Below are 17,518 nucleotides of genomic sequence, written 5' to 3' on the forward strand. Positions count from 1 at the left end.
TGCTTTTCCTCCAGGAATTTAAACTGAAGTCCTGCATTCGGAGGAAAACCGAATCCATTGACAAGCGGTTCTGCTTTGATATTGAGTTGCTTGAAAGGTAAGCACAAAGTTCCCGAACGGAGCCGAGAGTTTTGTTTGAAGTAGCTGGAGCTGTGTGGATGTGGGTTGCCAGAACACTGTGTGATAAGTCACACTTGGAATTTGATTGAATGTCATGCTTTTTTTAAACCTTGAATAATGGTGTTGCTGTCATTAATCCATGGCTGTGCTGAAAGCTGTCACTGTGGAGATTCCCCAGTTGGGTGCCACCTTCTCATCGCACCTCTTCCTCTCTGAGTTCAGTCTGCCTTTTAATTCCTTCCTGCCCCATGATCTCTCTCGCTCTGTGAGTGTTACTGTACGTGAGAAGGGTGTCTGCTGTTCCATCACTCTTGCGATTATCTCCTTTGGCCTGAAGTACCAAGGCTAAATACGTAACTGCCGAAAGAAAACTTGGCAATTGTTTTGAGTCTGTTTTCCCCTATCACTACTTTCTCCCATGCAACGATATTTGATATGGTCAAATTCTCAGTCAGAAGGAATGGAAGTCCTGCTCCTGTAACAAGTGTGTTTTCAACAGAGGGATCTTCCTTCTAAAGCATAATGGGTCTTGCTCTCCCCTCAGGCAGAGGCTTGGCAGTTTAGTTTGCAGAGATTTGAGTGAAAAGATCTAGGCTGGGGGAGTCTAAGACCATAAGATGCAGCCTTAAATAGAGGGACGTATATTTAGAACGGAGATGAGGAAGAATTTATTTAGCCAGAGAGCGGTGAGTTTGTGAAATTCATTGCCACAGGCAGCTGTGGATGCCAGTTCACTAGGTATATTTAAGTCAGAGGCTGATAGATTCTTGATTGGTCAGAGCATGAGAGGAAATGGGGAGAAAGCAGGAGGTTGGGACTGAGAGGGAAATGGATCAGCCATGATGAAATGGCGGAGGAAACTTGATGGGCCAAATGGCCTAATTCTGTTCCTATTTCTTATGATCTTATGGTCTTAATCCAGAGCTGCCCTGTCAAAAGTACTGTCTATCAAATGAGACCTAATTTGATATCTCCACCCCCCCCCCCCCCCAATGGAGGTAAAAGATTCCATGAATCTATTTTCAGGCAGGGGGGCTTTAAGCAACACCTGTTGGAAAGCCATTTGCTGTTTTTCTCTAGGTGAGAGTTTGCTGTGCTGAAGTTGGCAATCTCATTGCCTGCATCACAACGTCTGCACTTCATGCTTCAGTAGCTGCAAAGCAGAGACATTGATGAGGTTCTGAAATACATCGTACAATGGTTCTTTTATTCCACCCCCCCCCCACAGTAAAGTCCATATAAATCTCTCTTTCACAGGCAAAGCCCTGTCACACTGCAGGCACTATCGGAAGCCAACAGGAGGCTGTGGATTGAAGCAATGGATGGCAAGGAGCCGGTGAGTACCTTACTGTACTATCTGTTTGTTTTTACATTGACTTGGCCTACGAGGTCCAATTCGTCATGGACCACATTATTTCCCAGTCAAGGGCTCTGGAACTTTCTGTTGCCTTTGCACTTTGTGCTTTCTCGAAGGCAGTGAACTGAAGTTTTACCTCCAATGTAAGGCAAAGGGTAGGGTACATAGAACGTTATAGCCCAGTACATGCCCTTTACTACCTCTGGCGTCTCCCCCATACTTGCCTTCAATCACCTTAAAATTATGTCTCTTTGTATCAGCCATTTCCACTCTGTAGTGGACAATTACAGGACAAGTGCTGTACAGGTCAATGACTCATCCGCTTTCATATTCCATACTCTTGATGCCTTATGTGTCTAGAAATCAAACTCCTTAAATATAGCCTTTTGTAAAGAGTTGTAAAAGCAGCTCGGTTTATCAAGAACAGCAACCTGTCCTCCAAACAACAACACACACAAGATGCTGGTGGAACACAGCAGGCCAGGCAGCATCTATAGGGAGAAGCGCTGTCGACATTTCGGGCTGAGACCCTTCATCAGGACTAACCGAAAGGAAAGATAGTAGGAGATTTAAAAGTAGTGGGGGGAGGGGGAATTGCGAAATGATTAGGAGAAGACCGGAGGGGGTGGGATGAAGCTAAGAGCTGGGAAGGTGATTGGCGAAAGTGATGCAGAGCTGGAGAAGGGAAAGGATCATGGGATGGGAAGCCTTAGGAGAAAGAAAGGAGGGGGGAGGGGAGCACCAGAGGGAGATGGAGAACAGGCAGACAACTAAGTATGTCAGGGATGGGGTAAGAAGGGGAGGAGGGGCATTAACGGAAGTTAGAGAAGTCACTGTTCATGCCATCAGGTTGGAGGCTACCCAGCCGGTATATAAGGTGTTGTTCCTCCAACCTCAGTTTGGATTCATTTTGACAATAGAGAAGGCCATGGATAGACATATAAAAATGGGAATGGGACGTGGAATTAAAATGTGTGGCCACTGGGAGATCCTGCTTTTTCTGGCGGACCGAGCGTAGGTGTTCAGCAAAACGGTCTCCCAGTCTGCGTCGGGTCTCACCAATATATAAAAGGCCACACCGGGAGCACCGGACACAGTATACCACACCAGCCGACTCACAGGTGAAGTGTCGCCTCACCTGGAAGGACTGTCTGGGGCCCTGAATGGTGGTGAGGGAGGAGGTGTAAGGGCAGGTGTAGCACTTGTTCCATTTACAAGGATAAGTGCCAGGAGGGAGATTGGTGGGAAGGGATGGGGGGGGGGGGGGGAACGAGTGGACAAGGGAGTCACGTAGGGAGTGATCCCTGTGAAAAGCAGAAAGAGGCGGGGAGGGAAAAATGTGTTTGGTAGTGGGATCCCGTTGGAATTTCAATGTTCATGCCATCAGGTTGGAGACCTATCCTCCATTGCTGCTTTGGGAAAGCAGCCAGCATAATCAAAGACCCCAATCCCAGTCATTCTCTCTTCTCCCCCTTTCCATCGGGCAGAAGGTACTGATGCTTTCGAGCATGATTCATCACGATTATGACAAGGGGGAATAGCTGAGCCAAATTGCCTGGTTCTCTGCCATTGCTGTTTCAATGTGAAGTCATTAGCGACAACTGGTCTGTTATTGCCACGGACTGAGATGCCGCGGAATACTTTGTTTTGCAGCCCTTCCAAACACACCATTCCTCACATAAATACGTTACCGAACTATATTAATACCAGCCCATTGAGCCCACACCGCCCAATTTGTTGGATTTATTACAGCACCGGATCACGTCTTTGTGCTCCGTGTAGCTTCCGGGATTTGATTTGCTTTCCTATTTTAGAGCTACATTGTGGAACTGGCTCTTCAAGCTGCCTACTGATTAAACCCTAGCCTAATCACAGGGCCAATTAAGCTACTACTCAGTCGGTCTTTGGACTGTGGGAGGAAACCGGAGCCCTTAGAGGAAACTCAGGGGAAGGAGCGTATAAACTTAGTTATAGAGGACACTGGAGTTGAAATTGGAACTCCGATGCCCTGAGTTGGAATAACACTGTAATAACTGCTACGCCTGCGTGGTGTGGACATTGGGGAAGTAGGAACGAAGGTGATATGGATACTGGATGCAGTCCTCTCTCTTGCCTTTAACATTACAGCTATGCCATGGGTAATCCATCAGTCCCATCACTGATGCAGTCTGATCTCCCCTGTTAGGGTCTATAATTTCCACCTTCTTGCACGCTGTCTCCCAAAACTCAACCTTAAACCATAAATCATCGAACCACCTTGTCTTCCATTTAAATCTGGCAATATCTTCCCTACATAAATCTTCCTAGTATCTGGTGATCCCAGTTGTTGGATTTCTTCCATTTTCTTCTGGCCTTAGTCTTTCACTTTTGAGCTTAATAGAGATATCGGTCTGGTTTACAGCAAAGGCAGTTGCACATTTGTACACCCAGAAACTTCCGTAAGACTCGAGTGAACCTCTTGTGTGATTAACCCTAGATCTTCACAATCTCCTTTGGTGTGGTCCCTGCATCTTACCTGTCTAGCTGTACTGTATATTCTCTGTAAACATCCACTGTACAGTAGACAGTGGGCACCTTCCTCCCATGGTGGAGGTAGCTAATACTGGGGGTCGGGGGCGGGGGGGGGGACATAATTTGAGAATGATTGGAGGAAAGTATAGGGGAAATGTAAGGCCCAAGTTTTTTATACCCAGAGCGGTAGGTTGCACAAAAAATGCTGCCAGGAGTGGTGGAAGGGGCAGATAAATGAGACACTCTTATATAGGCACATGGATGACAGGAAAATGGAGGGCTTTGCGGGAGGGAAGCATTAGATTGATCTTGGAGGGAGTTAATAAGTCAGCACAACATTGTAGGCCGAAAGGCCTGTAATATGCTGTACTATTAAGTGTCCCTATGTTCTAAGCAGCGTGAGCCAAGCCCATTTGACAAAAATGCCTGTTCCTGATCCAATATTAGCACCTCATCAAAAATCCTAAAGTAAGTATTAGAACACCATCCTGGCAAGGCCTGCAGCTGTCCTGGAAACATACCACATCTGGATTTAACTCAAATAAATACCTAGGAGAAAGCATGCAAGTGTGTTGATTACAGCATCACGATTCATTTCCAGAATGTCCCTCTAATGTGGAATGTTGGCAACTGGAACTTAATACATTTTTTTTTATCCCCATTTCAAAAATTCTACTTTGTGCAATCACACTGGGCTACACAGAAGGACCCCTTCTGCAGATGGTGTGCCTGTGAAGCTTTGTGGCTCCGGGACGCAGATGCTAATGGAAGAGTTGGTAACGCTCCATGAACAGCTTTTCTTTGGGGAGTTTTAATGAGGCTGGAAAATGATGCTGTTCTGATTACAGACTGTTTTATTGTGAGGATTTGTCTAAACTTTGCTCCTCTCTCCCCTTTTCTAAAGCGCTCCACTGAACATCCTCAGTGTGCTGCCTTGTCCCCGGTTGACCAAAATCAATGGCATGTTCTCACTAGACTCTGATCTCCATAGTGGTTTCACCAAATGAAGTCTGCACTGGCAATGGCTGCAGCATCATTTTCAGTTCATTATCAGTAAGGAGTGATCAGTTAAGATGTCCACACTACACCGGATAAATCCGTAACCGAAGCTTTTTCTCTTTGTTTTTACCCTCCGTCCACACTAAAATGGCGTTTTCGTCCCCCGAAACTGGAGCTTTTCAGAACCGCTCTCCAGGGTGTGTAATTTTGAAAACGCCGCTTGGCCGGAGCAGTGTGGATGGGGTAACCGGAAAATCTAAAAACGCTGTCATGACATGCCGGAACAGATGGTGACGGCAGTGCACCATTTCATTGTTTTCTTGAACGCAACCTAACAATTTCAGAACAGATGGCAACAAGACTGAAGCCAGAAGAATTAGAAATGTACTCACCAAATACTTTGACCCATAACTTACTGAATAAATAAGTATACTCACTTTGTCCTGTATTCTGTCCTTGCTCGTATGAAGGTGGTTTACCTATTTATGCAAGTACTTCTCTGACAATAGATGTGTAACAGCCTAATGTAACATTGTATGGAAATACAAGATAATACTGATGCAGACATGTTTTACGCATTTAACAAGGGGCTTTATTAATGCAACAGTTTGTCAGTTTTTCAATGTTTGTCGTCAGCTGGGTCATACTGTCCGTGAACTCCCTGTCGGTTGCCTCCATATGCTCCAGTATTTGTTTTTACTTTAAAGTCCTCCTGCACGAGAGCCAACAGCTGTCAGTCGTTTAAGTTTTTCTAGTCTGTAATTGCACAAACGCTTACTTTCACAGCGAGATTCGACACCAGACATGTCGCTTGTTTTCGGTAGATGTGTCCTGCGCATGTGCAGTAGGAGGAGATTCACCGAAATATCTATTTCAATGTAGACACAGATATTTTTAAAAATGCATAGTGTGGATGCCTATCGTTCTTATGCGAAACTGGTGTTTTGAAAATTATCCAGTCTAGTGTGGACATAGCCTCACTGTGAGGTCAGTTTTATGTGTAGATTTCTTTAAACTTTCACAGTTGCCCACTGCATTTCACCAAAATGTTTCTGGAGTCTAACTAAAGCAGTAATAGATTTCCAATAATACTGAACAACAAAGATTTTGCTTCCTGAATGCTCTTGGGTGTATCTTAGAGATTTTGGGCTGCTGATGATGAAAATCACCATGAAATTTCCAAATCACACATTATTTTTAAATAGCCTGTATTTGTTATTTCAATTCATAATTCAAATCAGAATAACTGATGTCAAGATTAAAGAAGGCATTTTGTTAGTCCACCAATCAAACAGGTCATCAATGAGAGGCAGTTCAGTTCAGTTTATTGTCATTTAGAAATCACAAATGCAATGCAGTTAAAAAATGAGACAATGTTCTCCAGAATGATATTACAAAAGCACACGACAAAACAGACCATGCAAGAAAATCCACATAACGTTTGGTAATCCCCAAATCCAGAGTCTGGAGAGGCTGCTGCATATTAATATCGCGCTAACATCTTAGCGCGTTTCCCAGAAAGGAGCTCCAAATCCAACAGACAAAACAAGACCACCCAGACACACCAAGTCAGGAGACCAACTCTACCACCCAACAAACCAAAAGCTAAAGCTACAAGACCTACACAAAACCACACAGTTACATATAGTTATAGTTAACATATAGTTACAACAGTACAAACAATATCATAATTGATAAAAAAACAGACCATAGGCACAGTAAAAATAGTCCAAGGATGTTAAAAGACTATAAGTTTGAAAGAAACCACCACACAGTTTCCACAAGTCCTCAGGGTCCCAATAGACTTGTCATCCCACGCAGGCTTCGAAGAACTTCTAATGTGACTGGAGAAAATTACATGGAAGGCATTTGAGGATGTTTTTGAAAAATTTTCTTGGCAGCTACAGAACACCAAACTATGTGTGGCTGATTGACAACTTGCTTCAAGTATACAAAACCATGAAGTGCAGCATGTCACTAAAGATCCATTTTCTGCATTCCCACTTCGAGTTCTTCCTTGTAAATTTTTGCATTGTCAGTGATGAGCCTGGTGAAAGGTTTCACCAGAGTATTGTCTGAAATTATATATGTGTTCAGCTTCGTGCAGTCTGTCATAAACAGAAAAGAATTTACTCATAACCAGGTCTTGCAATATGCACCAGCTGCTCATAGGACCATCCACTGCCTGCTCCCATGGCTTCACACGACACTGATTGGGGGTCTAAGCAGGTGCGACACTTTGCCCAAGAGGGTGTCCTGTAGGCTAGTGGAGGGACCAAGCATCTTACACCTCCTTTGCTAAAGATGTACCTCCACCCAGCCACCTCCACCTACTCTTGTGCTGCCATGGTGATCTATTTAGCTAGCCACCTGGTTGATGTTAATGAGGGAGGTTGGTCATGTGACTGTGAATATGTCACTGGAGAAGTTGGTAGATATGAAAGTCTTTGTTCATCATGACAAAGGGACAGTCTCTTAGTCGAGTATCCCAAAAGTTAAAGCACATCGCATTCTTATACCCTCAGGAGCAAAGGTACAAGTAGGTGTTTCAAAAGTACAATGGCATTGTTTACCCCAATATTTTCTGCTTGACAGAAGATCCCTTTGAAGTACATATTTACAATGGAAGTACATTGTAAATGATAAGACACCACTGAAGGTTCAAATAGCTTGCTGAGACAAGCTAATTCATACAGATGGTCTGAATACTTCTGAGGACAAAGAACCCAGACGCCCAAGATTAGTGTTGTGAGGTCTGACTGTCTGAGTACACAAATATCCCAACTATTGATAGACCAACTATGCCAGTGACTGTGTTTGTTGTGCTGAGTGGCAATGTCAGGCGGGTCTGCAAGCTAACCTTGAACTCGGTTACTTAAGCTGTACTTGCCTGGTTTTATGACTAATGTTTAACTGACACAGATGAGAACATCTCAAGGTTACCATTTTGCAAACCATTTCTCTTAGCAACCTTTGGCCTGTGTACTTCCTTTGCAAAGCTGTCCTTTTAACTTCAAACTGATTCTTGCATTAAGAACTGAAGGCTGATTCTCATTTGAATTAATATCTGCTATATTCACACAATTCCATAACTTGTGAATAATTCTGAACAGATGGAGTGGGGGATGTGAAATAAAACAAATGGACATGTGAAATGAAGGCCAGAGAGATGCAGAGAATTTCCAGCAGGTTGGACGGTGTCAGGACCTATAAATATCTAATTCTTGACTCAGCAGTGAGTCAGCCTTGAAGAAGGGTGTGCATATGAGCAGCAGTGTCATACGGTTGCCAAATCTCTGACCAAGCTGACATCTGGGAGTTCTGGTTTGTCCTTGGGGTTCTGTATTTTCTGTGTGTGGGAGCAAATGCAAATTTAGTAGCAATTACACACAAAAAGTGCTGGAGGAGCTCAGCTGATCCTGATGAAGCATCTCGGCCAAAAATGTCGACTGTTTATTCCTTATCATAGATGCTGCCGACCCGGTGAATTCCCCCCAGCATTTTGTGTGTGTTACAGTGTCTGCTGAACCTCTTGTGCTACTTATTGAGATACCGCCCGGAATAGGCCCTTCTGGCCCTTTGAGGCATGCTGCCCGGCAATCCCTCGATCTAATCCTAGCCTAATCATAGGACAATTTACGATGACCAATTAACCTACCACCCGGTGCGTCTTTGGAATGCGGGGGGAAACTGGAGCATCCAAAGGAAACCCACGCGGTCGTGAGGAGAATGTACAATCTCCTTACAGAAGCGAGCGGGAATTGAACCCGGATTGCTGGTACTGTAAAGCGCTGCGCTAACCCCTACTCTACTGTGCCACCCCAATTCATTCTGAATCTGAAATACGGTTTGACTGAAGCCACAGTTCTGGTCATCTGGTTACAGGAAGGAGCTGGATGCCTTAGAGAGGGTGTAGACTAGATCTACCAGGATGCTACCTGGATTAGGGAACATCTTAAAAGGGAAGGTTAGCGAGCGAGCGCTTTATTCTTCGGAGTGAAGTAGGATGAGAGATTCGCAATTCAAAGTAAATTTATTGCCAAAGTGCGCCATATACTACCCGAAGATTCATTTTCTTGTGGGGATACTCCATAAATCCGAAAGCCACAATAGATTCAATGGAAGACATTCACCAGGCCAGACAACCAGTGTGCAAAAGACTGCGCAAGTACAAAAAGAGAAAAAAAGCAATTAATAATAATAATAAAGAATAATAAATAAGTGCACAAGAAATATTGAGAACATGAGGTGAAGAGTTCTTAAAAAGTGTGTGTATAGGTTGTGGGAACAGTTCAGTGACGGGGCAAGTGAAGTTATCCCTCAGGTTCAGGAGCCACTGGTTGAGGGGTAACCTAGTGACTCAATAGAGGTGTATCAGATGATAAGAGGTATAGATAGAGTGGGCAGTCAGCGCTTTTTTCCCCAGGATGGGAAGGGCATAACTTTAAGGTGTTTCGATGGACATTTAAGTGGATGTGATGGGTGGGATTTTACACAGAGAGTGGTGTGTGCAGGGAACTCACTGACAGGGGTATTTTTAGAGGCAGATACATTAGGGACTTTTAAAAATCTCTCAGGCATATGGATGAAAGAAAGACGGAGGGATACAGAGGAGGGAAGGGTTGGACTGATCTTGGAGTAGGCAACATTGTGGACTGAAAGGCAGTACTGTCTGTGGTCTATATATGCAGTTAGTAGAACTGCTCATGAGTGTTTAATGAATGTGTCTATAGACAAATTTCAATTCTGGATGTATTCTTCATCTTCTGATAGAAAGTTAACTGGGAGAAATATATCGAATTGAGAGTGGATACTACACTGTCTGGAGTTAACTGATAGTCATTTTTCTGCTTTCAATTCCAGATCTATATCACTCCAAATACAAAACCAGAGCAAAGTATGTGCTTAATCTTCACTTACTTACATTGAGAATGTTGAAGTTGCCTGTTACTGACTGACTGCTGAGTTTCACTGGCTTTATGTTTATCTTTCAGTGCAATTGAGTGAGCTTGGCTTGAAGTTTGTGAGGAGATGCATCAACGCTGTGGAATCCACAGGTGGGACACTTTCTTCCCGTGTCACTGAGGAGTCTGGTGGTTGCAGGGTAACAACTGTTCCTGCACCCGGTGGTGTGGGACCCAATCTCCTGTACCTCCTTCCTGATGGTAGAAGGGAGAAGAGCGCGTGGCCTGGATAATGGGGGTCCTTGGTGACAGATGCTTTCTTGTGCCAGTGCTCCCCGTAGATATGCTCACTGGTGGGGAGAGGTTTCTTCGTGACAGACTGGGCTCCTGTAATCCCTTGTGTCAACCGGTATGCAGCTTTTATTAATCTCCCCCATCCCCCTAAATCCCCTACTCTGCAGGAACCCCAGGGTAAAGATGTGGAGCGTGGCTGGTGAATGCTACAAACTTCCTTTTCATTAGCGTCAATTTAAAACTTTTCTGAGAAGTTAGGACAATGTTTTGTCGTGTTTTTAATCAAATTGTGATTTTGGATTTATCTATCGTTGCAGGGATCACCACAGAGGGTGTATATAGAACAGTTGGCAGCAGCTTCCAAGTACAGAAACTACTAACTCAATATTTTGGTGAGAACACTGCTCATGATAATGTTACTGGTACTTCTCTGCTGACACTTGCTTTTGTACTTCTGTGGAAGGGTGTCTGTATCGGATTAAACCTGTGTAGACCATTTGAGATAATGCAGCATAGTGGTTATGTCACTGGATTAGTAATACACAGATTAGAGTGGAAATCCCACCATTTCATTTCGTAAACCGTATTAGTAAATACATTTGGAATGTATATGATTACTGAGAAAATAGGTTTATTAAAAAAATCTGAATCATTTATGCTTTTCAGGATGTTATATGACAGAGTACATGTACAGCACTGTGTAAAAGTCTTAGCCACACAAATATCGCTAGGGTGCTAAGACTTTTGCACAGTACTGTATTTGTCAACATGGAGCAGAGAGCAAGTTTGTAATTTTGGCACGAGCAAAGGGTGTTGGGAATGGTGAAGGTGGAGCTCCACCGGAGGGGTGTGGGACAGGTGGTGGAGAAGGAGTGCCAGGGCCGGGGGCAGGGAGTGGTGGCACGGGTGCAGACACGTTCAGCTCTGAGATACCAGGCAAGGTCATTTGATCATTGTAGAAAGTATCTCTGGTGCTTCCTGCTCCCTTCCCTTGCAGTTCCCCTTTTCCTAACCATGATTCCCTTCTCCCCGACCCCTTCCCACTCTCAGTCCACAATAGAGACCCATCTCAGAGTCGGGTTTATCATCACTCACATGTGTCATGAATTTTTTTTTGCAGCAGCAGTACAGTGCAATACATAAAATTACTACAGTACTGTGCAAAAGTCTTTGGCACGCTAGCTATATACATGTGCCTAAGACCTTTGCACAGAACTGTATGTCCTCATATACTACCTTGAGGTCCATTTCCTTGCAGCAATTCACTGAAAAATAAATTCAATAGTATTTATGAATAACTATACATAACAAAGACTGACAAACAGCCAATATAGAAAAGATGTAGAACTGGAATTGGTTTATTATCGTCACATGTACCAAGATACAGTGGAAAAATATTTTGTATGCATTTTTCATATTGACCAGATCATTTCACAGTACATTGACATAGAACAAAGTGACGCAGGTTAAATAAAGAATAAAGTGTAACAGTGTGGTGAACTACATATACCTGTCTGGACACGCCCCCTCCGCTGACTGCTCCTGTGGCTCCTCCCACAGACCCCGGTATAAAGGCGATTGGAGACTCCGCCCCGGCCTCAGTCTCCAGGATGTAGTGTGGTGGTCAATCGCTGCTTGTTCTTTCTTCCAGCCAATAAAAGCCGATATCACGCCTCACGTCTCAGAGTTATTGATGGTGCATCAAACAGCTACAGAGAATGTGCAGTGCTGGTAAACAGTAAGGTGCAAGATCAATACAAGGCAGGTTGTGAGGTTGAGAGTCCAACTTATTATACCAAGAACTTTTAAATAAGAGCAGTGTAGAAGCTGTTCTTGAGCTTGGTGGTATGTGCTTTACGTGCTCTGGCTCAGTTCAGTAAAGGCAGCCTCCTGGCGAAACGCTCTGCAGATCTGCTCTGGGTCATATTGGTGCTGATGGGATTTTGCTGTGTTGTTAGCTACCATGTTGACAGTTTGCAATTCAAAAGCAGATGATTAGATATGAATCTTTTGGCTTAGATTGAAGAAGACGTGGGCAGCAGTGTATGAATGGAAGGAGTTTTCTTTCTGTGAAGTCCCAGCTCTGACCAGCTCAACCATTTCTCCAACTCCTTTGCCATTTAATTTATAGTGGGAGCCGGGGTCTGTGCTTAGAAAGGGGTACCATGTCCTGATACTCCTCATTGTGGATTTCTAAGGTATTCTGAGGATTTCAGACTTCCCACGTTAGAGCTGTCTGTGAAAGCCCTTTGCTCTTTCAGCTCCTTCAGTGTCTGTAGATTGACCCATGACAAGGATTGAATTGATAAAGTACCTCCAAGTTTCTTATTTCGTTCCCCCTCCCCAATCCACCCACCATCTCCCTCACCTGGTCTCACCTATGTCTCACCTGCCAGCTTATACACCATCCCTCTCCCTCCATCTTCTTATTCTGGCTTCTTCCCCCTTCCATTCCTGACCTGATGAAGGATTTCTGCCCAGAACTTCATCTTTTATTCCTTTCTATAGATGCTGCCTGACCTGCTGACTTCCTCCTGCATTTAGTCTATGTTGATCAAGATTTCCAGCAACTGTGTTTAGGATTGATATTAAAAAATCCAGTTTAAATTTATTTTAGCACCGTTGTTTTCTTTTTGTTTTATGGATTTGATCAATTCACCGAAATCACAAAGTAAGTTGGAGACCTTGGCTTGAGAGGCGGTAATGCCCTATGGTGTGATCTATTGAAGATGCTAACAAAGTGCATTGAGGTAGCACCTTTAACTGTGTAAGGCATTGTTGTAAAGCAGAAAAACTGGTCTTCTCTATGCCAGTCTGGGCTTCTGTTTACTCCGATCTACCTGCCCCTGAACTATATCCCTCCATACCCATCCCATCAACTTTTCTTAAAAGTTACAATTGAATCTGCATTCACCACTTCTGCTGGCAGCTCATTCCACACTCACACCACCCTGAGTGAAGCAGTTCCTCCTCAGATTTCCCTGAAATATTCCCTGTTGCATCTCCATCAACTCCTCCCTTTCTCTCCCACCCCACCAATTCTTGTACCACCCATCTACACCGGGTGTAAACTACAGAGGCCCATAAGCACTGTACTGCTAAAGCAAGAAAAAATACATTTCATGAAAAATGTGAGTGATGATAAACCTGATTCTGATACGGGTCTCTGTTGTGGACTGAGAGTGGGAAGGGGGCAGGGAGAAAGGAATCATGGTTGGGGAAAAGGGAAGGAAGGGGGAAGGAAGCTGCAGAGGGACATTCTGTAATGATCAATAAATCAATTGTTTGGAATCAAATGACCTTCCCTGGTGTCTGCTGGTTGCCCTAGCTGGTTGTGTCTGCACCCGCACCAGCCCCCCCACCCTGGCACTCCTTTTCCGCCACCTGTCCCACACCCCTACTGCGATGCTCCACCATCACCATTCTCAACATCCTTTGCTCCCACTAGACTGACAAACTAGCTGTCCGCTACACGTTGACAAATACAGTATTGTGCAAAAGTCTTATGCCCCCTAGCTACAGTGGTGAAGTGTTTTGCATGGTACTGTACATTGAAACAGACAGTGAAATGCGTTGTTTGCATTAACAGCCAACACACCCAAGGATGTGCTGGGGGCAACCCGCAAGATTGCTTGGTTGGCATGGATGTGGAGAGCCAAAGAAATAGTTTTCAACGATTGTGATTCTAAGACACTCCATTTCCATGACCTGTTCCTGACATTGCTTACTGGGCTGTGCTGAAGAATATCTGGCGAGTTTACTAGGTGCTTGTCAGCATCAGAACTGGAGAGCAGAAAATTGGTGAAGGGAGAATGAGTTTCACCACAAACACCGAACATTGACATGAAATGGTGGAAATTTAACCTGATCAGAGGCTACTGCAGGAGTTGGGAAGCAGGTTAACCATATCAGAAGCCCTTTGCATGAATATGGTACACTACAATTTTCCATTCCCTCGTGTCCTTTCTTTATTCTGAAAACTGAGCTATGCAATGTCCTCATAGAAAAACAAATTCCCTTGGGGTTCAGTTCACTGATCTTTCCAGCTGAAGCTTTGCAGTGACTGTGTGGTTCCTGGTTTCTCAGATCCAAACCATCCCGGTGATGTTGACCTGCAGAGCGACGAATGGGACATGAAGACAATCACCAGTGCGCTGAAGCACTACCTCAGGTAGGAAACTACTTGTATCATTTTCTTACAAATTGTTGGTAAGTTTCTCTCATTTCCAGCAGGTGAAAAGAGTGGTAAGCAAGTTTTAGCAGACGATCGGTTGGTAGAAACTTATAGTCTTATAGTTGGTAGAAACTTATAGATGTAATGGACCTGGATGCACCTCAAACTTTGTAGATAGACTCAAATAATAACATCAAATGTATCTGAAGCTAGGAATCAAATCTTCAGCTGGTCAGATTACATTCTAAATTGAGAAGACTGGATACTTAATCCCTCAAGAGTAGGTAGTTAGTTCCTGGAATGGTATCAGGTTTGGGGAGCTATGTGGAGTGATTGGAGAAGCTAGTCTTGTTCCTCCTTGGAGAGGAGATGATTATGATGGATGAGGTGCTTGGATAGGATAGATGGGAGAAACTTGCCAATGCAGGAAGATCTCTAACCACAGGGCACAGATTTAACATGATATTCAAAAAACTAAGGAGAAATTTTCTTTTTAAATGCCGTGTTTTGTCATGATGTAAAAATGCATTGTGTGGAAAGTTATTGGAGCTAGAATTATTGAACCCTGAAGTGAATATTTGAAGGGATATGACAACAGGGAAATAATGCATTTCAAAGCACCAACCGAGACACGATGGAGTCAAATGAACAATTAGAGACTCCAAATCAGAGATGTTTAGTAATTCCAAACATCCACTGAAAGGACTAGACTGTTGCATTACTGGACCTAACTTGGATGGAATCATAACATCATTGAATCATAAAATGATATAAACTTAGAACACTACAGCACAGAAAAAGGCTTTGCAGAACTATTAATCTGCCAAATCCCATCAACCTGCACGGAGACTATAGCTTTCTATTCTTCTCCCATCCACTAACCTATTGAAATCAAACCTGCATCCACCCACTTCATTCCACACCTTGGAGTGAAGAAGCTCCCCATCATGTTCCCTTTAAACATTTCACCTTTCACCCTTAACCCATGACCTTTAGTTCTTGTCTCACCCAACCTTGGTGGAAAAAAGCCTGCTGTATTTTACCCTATATATACCCCTCATTATTTTGTATACCTCTATCAAATCTCCCCTCATTCTCCTACGCTCTAGGAAATGAAGTCCTAACCTATTCAATCTTTCTCTATAAACTTAGGCTGTCAAGTCCTGGCAACTTTCTTGTAAATTTTCAACCTTAGTGATATCTTTCCTAAGATGCTGGAAAGCATTTCCCAGAATAGTGAAAAGTATTTCTACTGCAATCATCTGTAAGTAGTCCATCTGGTCATTTTGGTCTAAAAGTGCTCTTGGAATTGAGATGAGTAGAAAAATTCACAAAACAGGTTTCTTTTCCTTGGGTTTGCTTTATCTAGGGTCGATATCTTCTCGTCTGAATCAGGTTTATTATCACCAACATGTTATTCATCAGCAGCAGCAGCAAGCAAGACATAAAAATTACTACGTTCTAAAATAACTAAGTAGTACAAAGAATGAATAATGAGTTGGTGTTCACGGATTTATGGACAGTTCAGAACTCAAGAGAGGAGGAATACGTTGAGTGTGGATGTTTAGGCTCCTGTACTCACCTCCCTGATGGTAGTACAGGGGGCAGCGTGGAAGCTTAGAGGTTAACATAATGCTATGACAGCACCAGCAACCCAGGTTCAATTCTCATTGCTGCCTGTAAGGAGTTTGTACATTCTCCCCATGGCCACGTGTGTTTCCTCTGGGTGGTCCAGTTCCCTCCCACATTCCAAGGACATCCAGGTTAATTGATTGCATGGGTTCAATTGGCTCTGTGAGCTCATTGGGCCGGAAGGGCCTGTTACTGTGCTGTATCTCTGAATAAAATGAAAATAATATGAAGAAGTGATGGTATTTAATGATCGCACATCAGTCCACCACTGGCAAGTTCAATGCAAAGCTCAGGAAGTAACATCTGCAAGATCCCAAACTGTGAGTAAGCTGTCCTTGAGCAATGAACAGATGCAAACTGTGTTCGATGGACTACCTCTTGCTGCAGTCCTCTCCACTGTGACGTTGCCTTAGCTTAGCACATTGTGTCTTCAGCAACCGACAGGTACAGAGATGGCCTAGGGCCTTTCAGATTGTTCACTTCCCCTCTGTTTGCAAAGTGTTCTTCATTCTTGTACTCTGTTCCAATGTCTAGGTCTGCACTTGCAATGGCTGACCTTCTAGAGCAGGGGTTCCCAACGTTCTTTGTTCATGGACCCCTACAATTAACCGAGGGGGTCTGTGGACCCCAGGTTGGGAACCCCTATTCTAGAGCTGGCAATGATACTGGCTGCCTCTGTTCTCATCAGGAATCTCCTCAATTTAGCATTTTTCTTCAATGGCATCACTGTGTAGAGGAGCCCTGGCATTTTTATACAATAGCTATCTCCCTGGGAATGCAAGTGCCTCCGGCAACAGATTATTTGGATCATCAAGAGTGACTGATCTGGTCTGTGGACCTGCTCTTTATGTTAAGTCCAAGAGAAGACTCTGGCACAAAGATGAAAGTGATGGGGGCCTTTGAACTGGGCAGAAATCAGGCTGTTTCTGGCAGGTTCCGCTGAATGGATGAACACCATTCGCTTTTTAAGATGAGATTTGTTGTAAACCTGTTTGTTTTTGTTCCAGACGATTGTGCTTTCTGTTCTCTTAGTATGTTTGAGTTGATTCCTCTGGCAGCTCTCCAGAGCGATTGTTTTCATTTAAGTTTTAATCTTAGCTTGGGGAAAGTTGGATGGCACATCTGATACTGAGAACAGACCGGTGCTAGTGTTACAGCAGTTAAAGAAACACATGTAATTGAAGATGACTAATGAACTATTTGCAGCAATTTGAGCTGTGCTCAGCGGCCACGTTATTAGGTACCTCATGTACTAATAAAGTGGCCACTGAATGTATGTTCGTGGTCTTCTGCTGCTGTAGCCCATCCACTTAAGATACAATGAGCTCTGCGTTCGGAGATGCTCTTCTGCACACCACTGTTGTAATGTGGTTATTTGAGTTACTGTCTCCTTCTTGTCAGTTTGAACCAGTCTGGCCATTCTCCTCTGAGCTCTCATTAACGAGGCGTTCCCGCCCACAGAACTGCCATTCTCTGGATTTTTTTTTTTGTTTATTGCACCATTCTCTATAAATTCCAGAGTTTGCT

At 43.8% G+C, this 17,518-nt stretch overlaps 1 protein-coding gene across 1 annotated transcript in view; it reads left to right on the plus strand.

Moving 5' to 3' along the window:
- ophn1 (oligophrenin 1) overlaps positions 1-17,518 on the plus strand; it is a 231,309-nt gene that overhangs the window by 130,546 nt on the left and 83,245 nt on the right. Inside the window, exons 10-15 of the mRNA XM_059976800.1 lie at positions 15-97; positions 1,378-1,456; positions 9,851-9,884; positions 9,982-10,044; positions 10,503-10,577; positions 14,272-14,356. Of these exons, the coding sequence (XP_059832783.1) occupies positions 15-97; positions 1,378-1,456; positions 9,851-9,884; positions 9,982-10,044; positions 10,503-10,577; positions 14,272-14,356 (419 nt within the window). The remainder of the gene's footprint in view (positions 1-14; positions 98-1,377; positions 1,457-9,850; positions 9,885-9,981; positions 10,045-10,502; positions 10,578-14,271; positions 14,357-17,518) is intronic.

The sequence above is a fragment of the Hypanus sabinus genome, chromosome 8 (genome assembly GCF_030144855.1).
Source record: "Hypanus sabinus isolate sHypSab1 chromosome 8, sHypSab1.hap1, whole genome shotgun sequence".
NCBI lineage: Eukaryota > Metazoa > Chordata > Chondrichthyes > Myliobatiformes > Dasyatidae > Hypanus > Hypanus sabinus.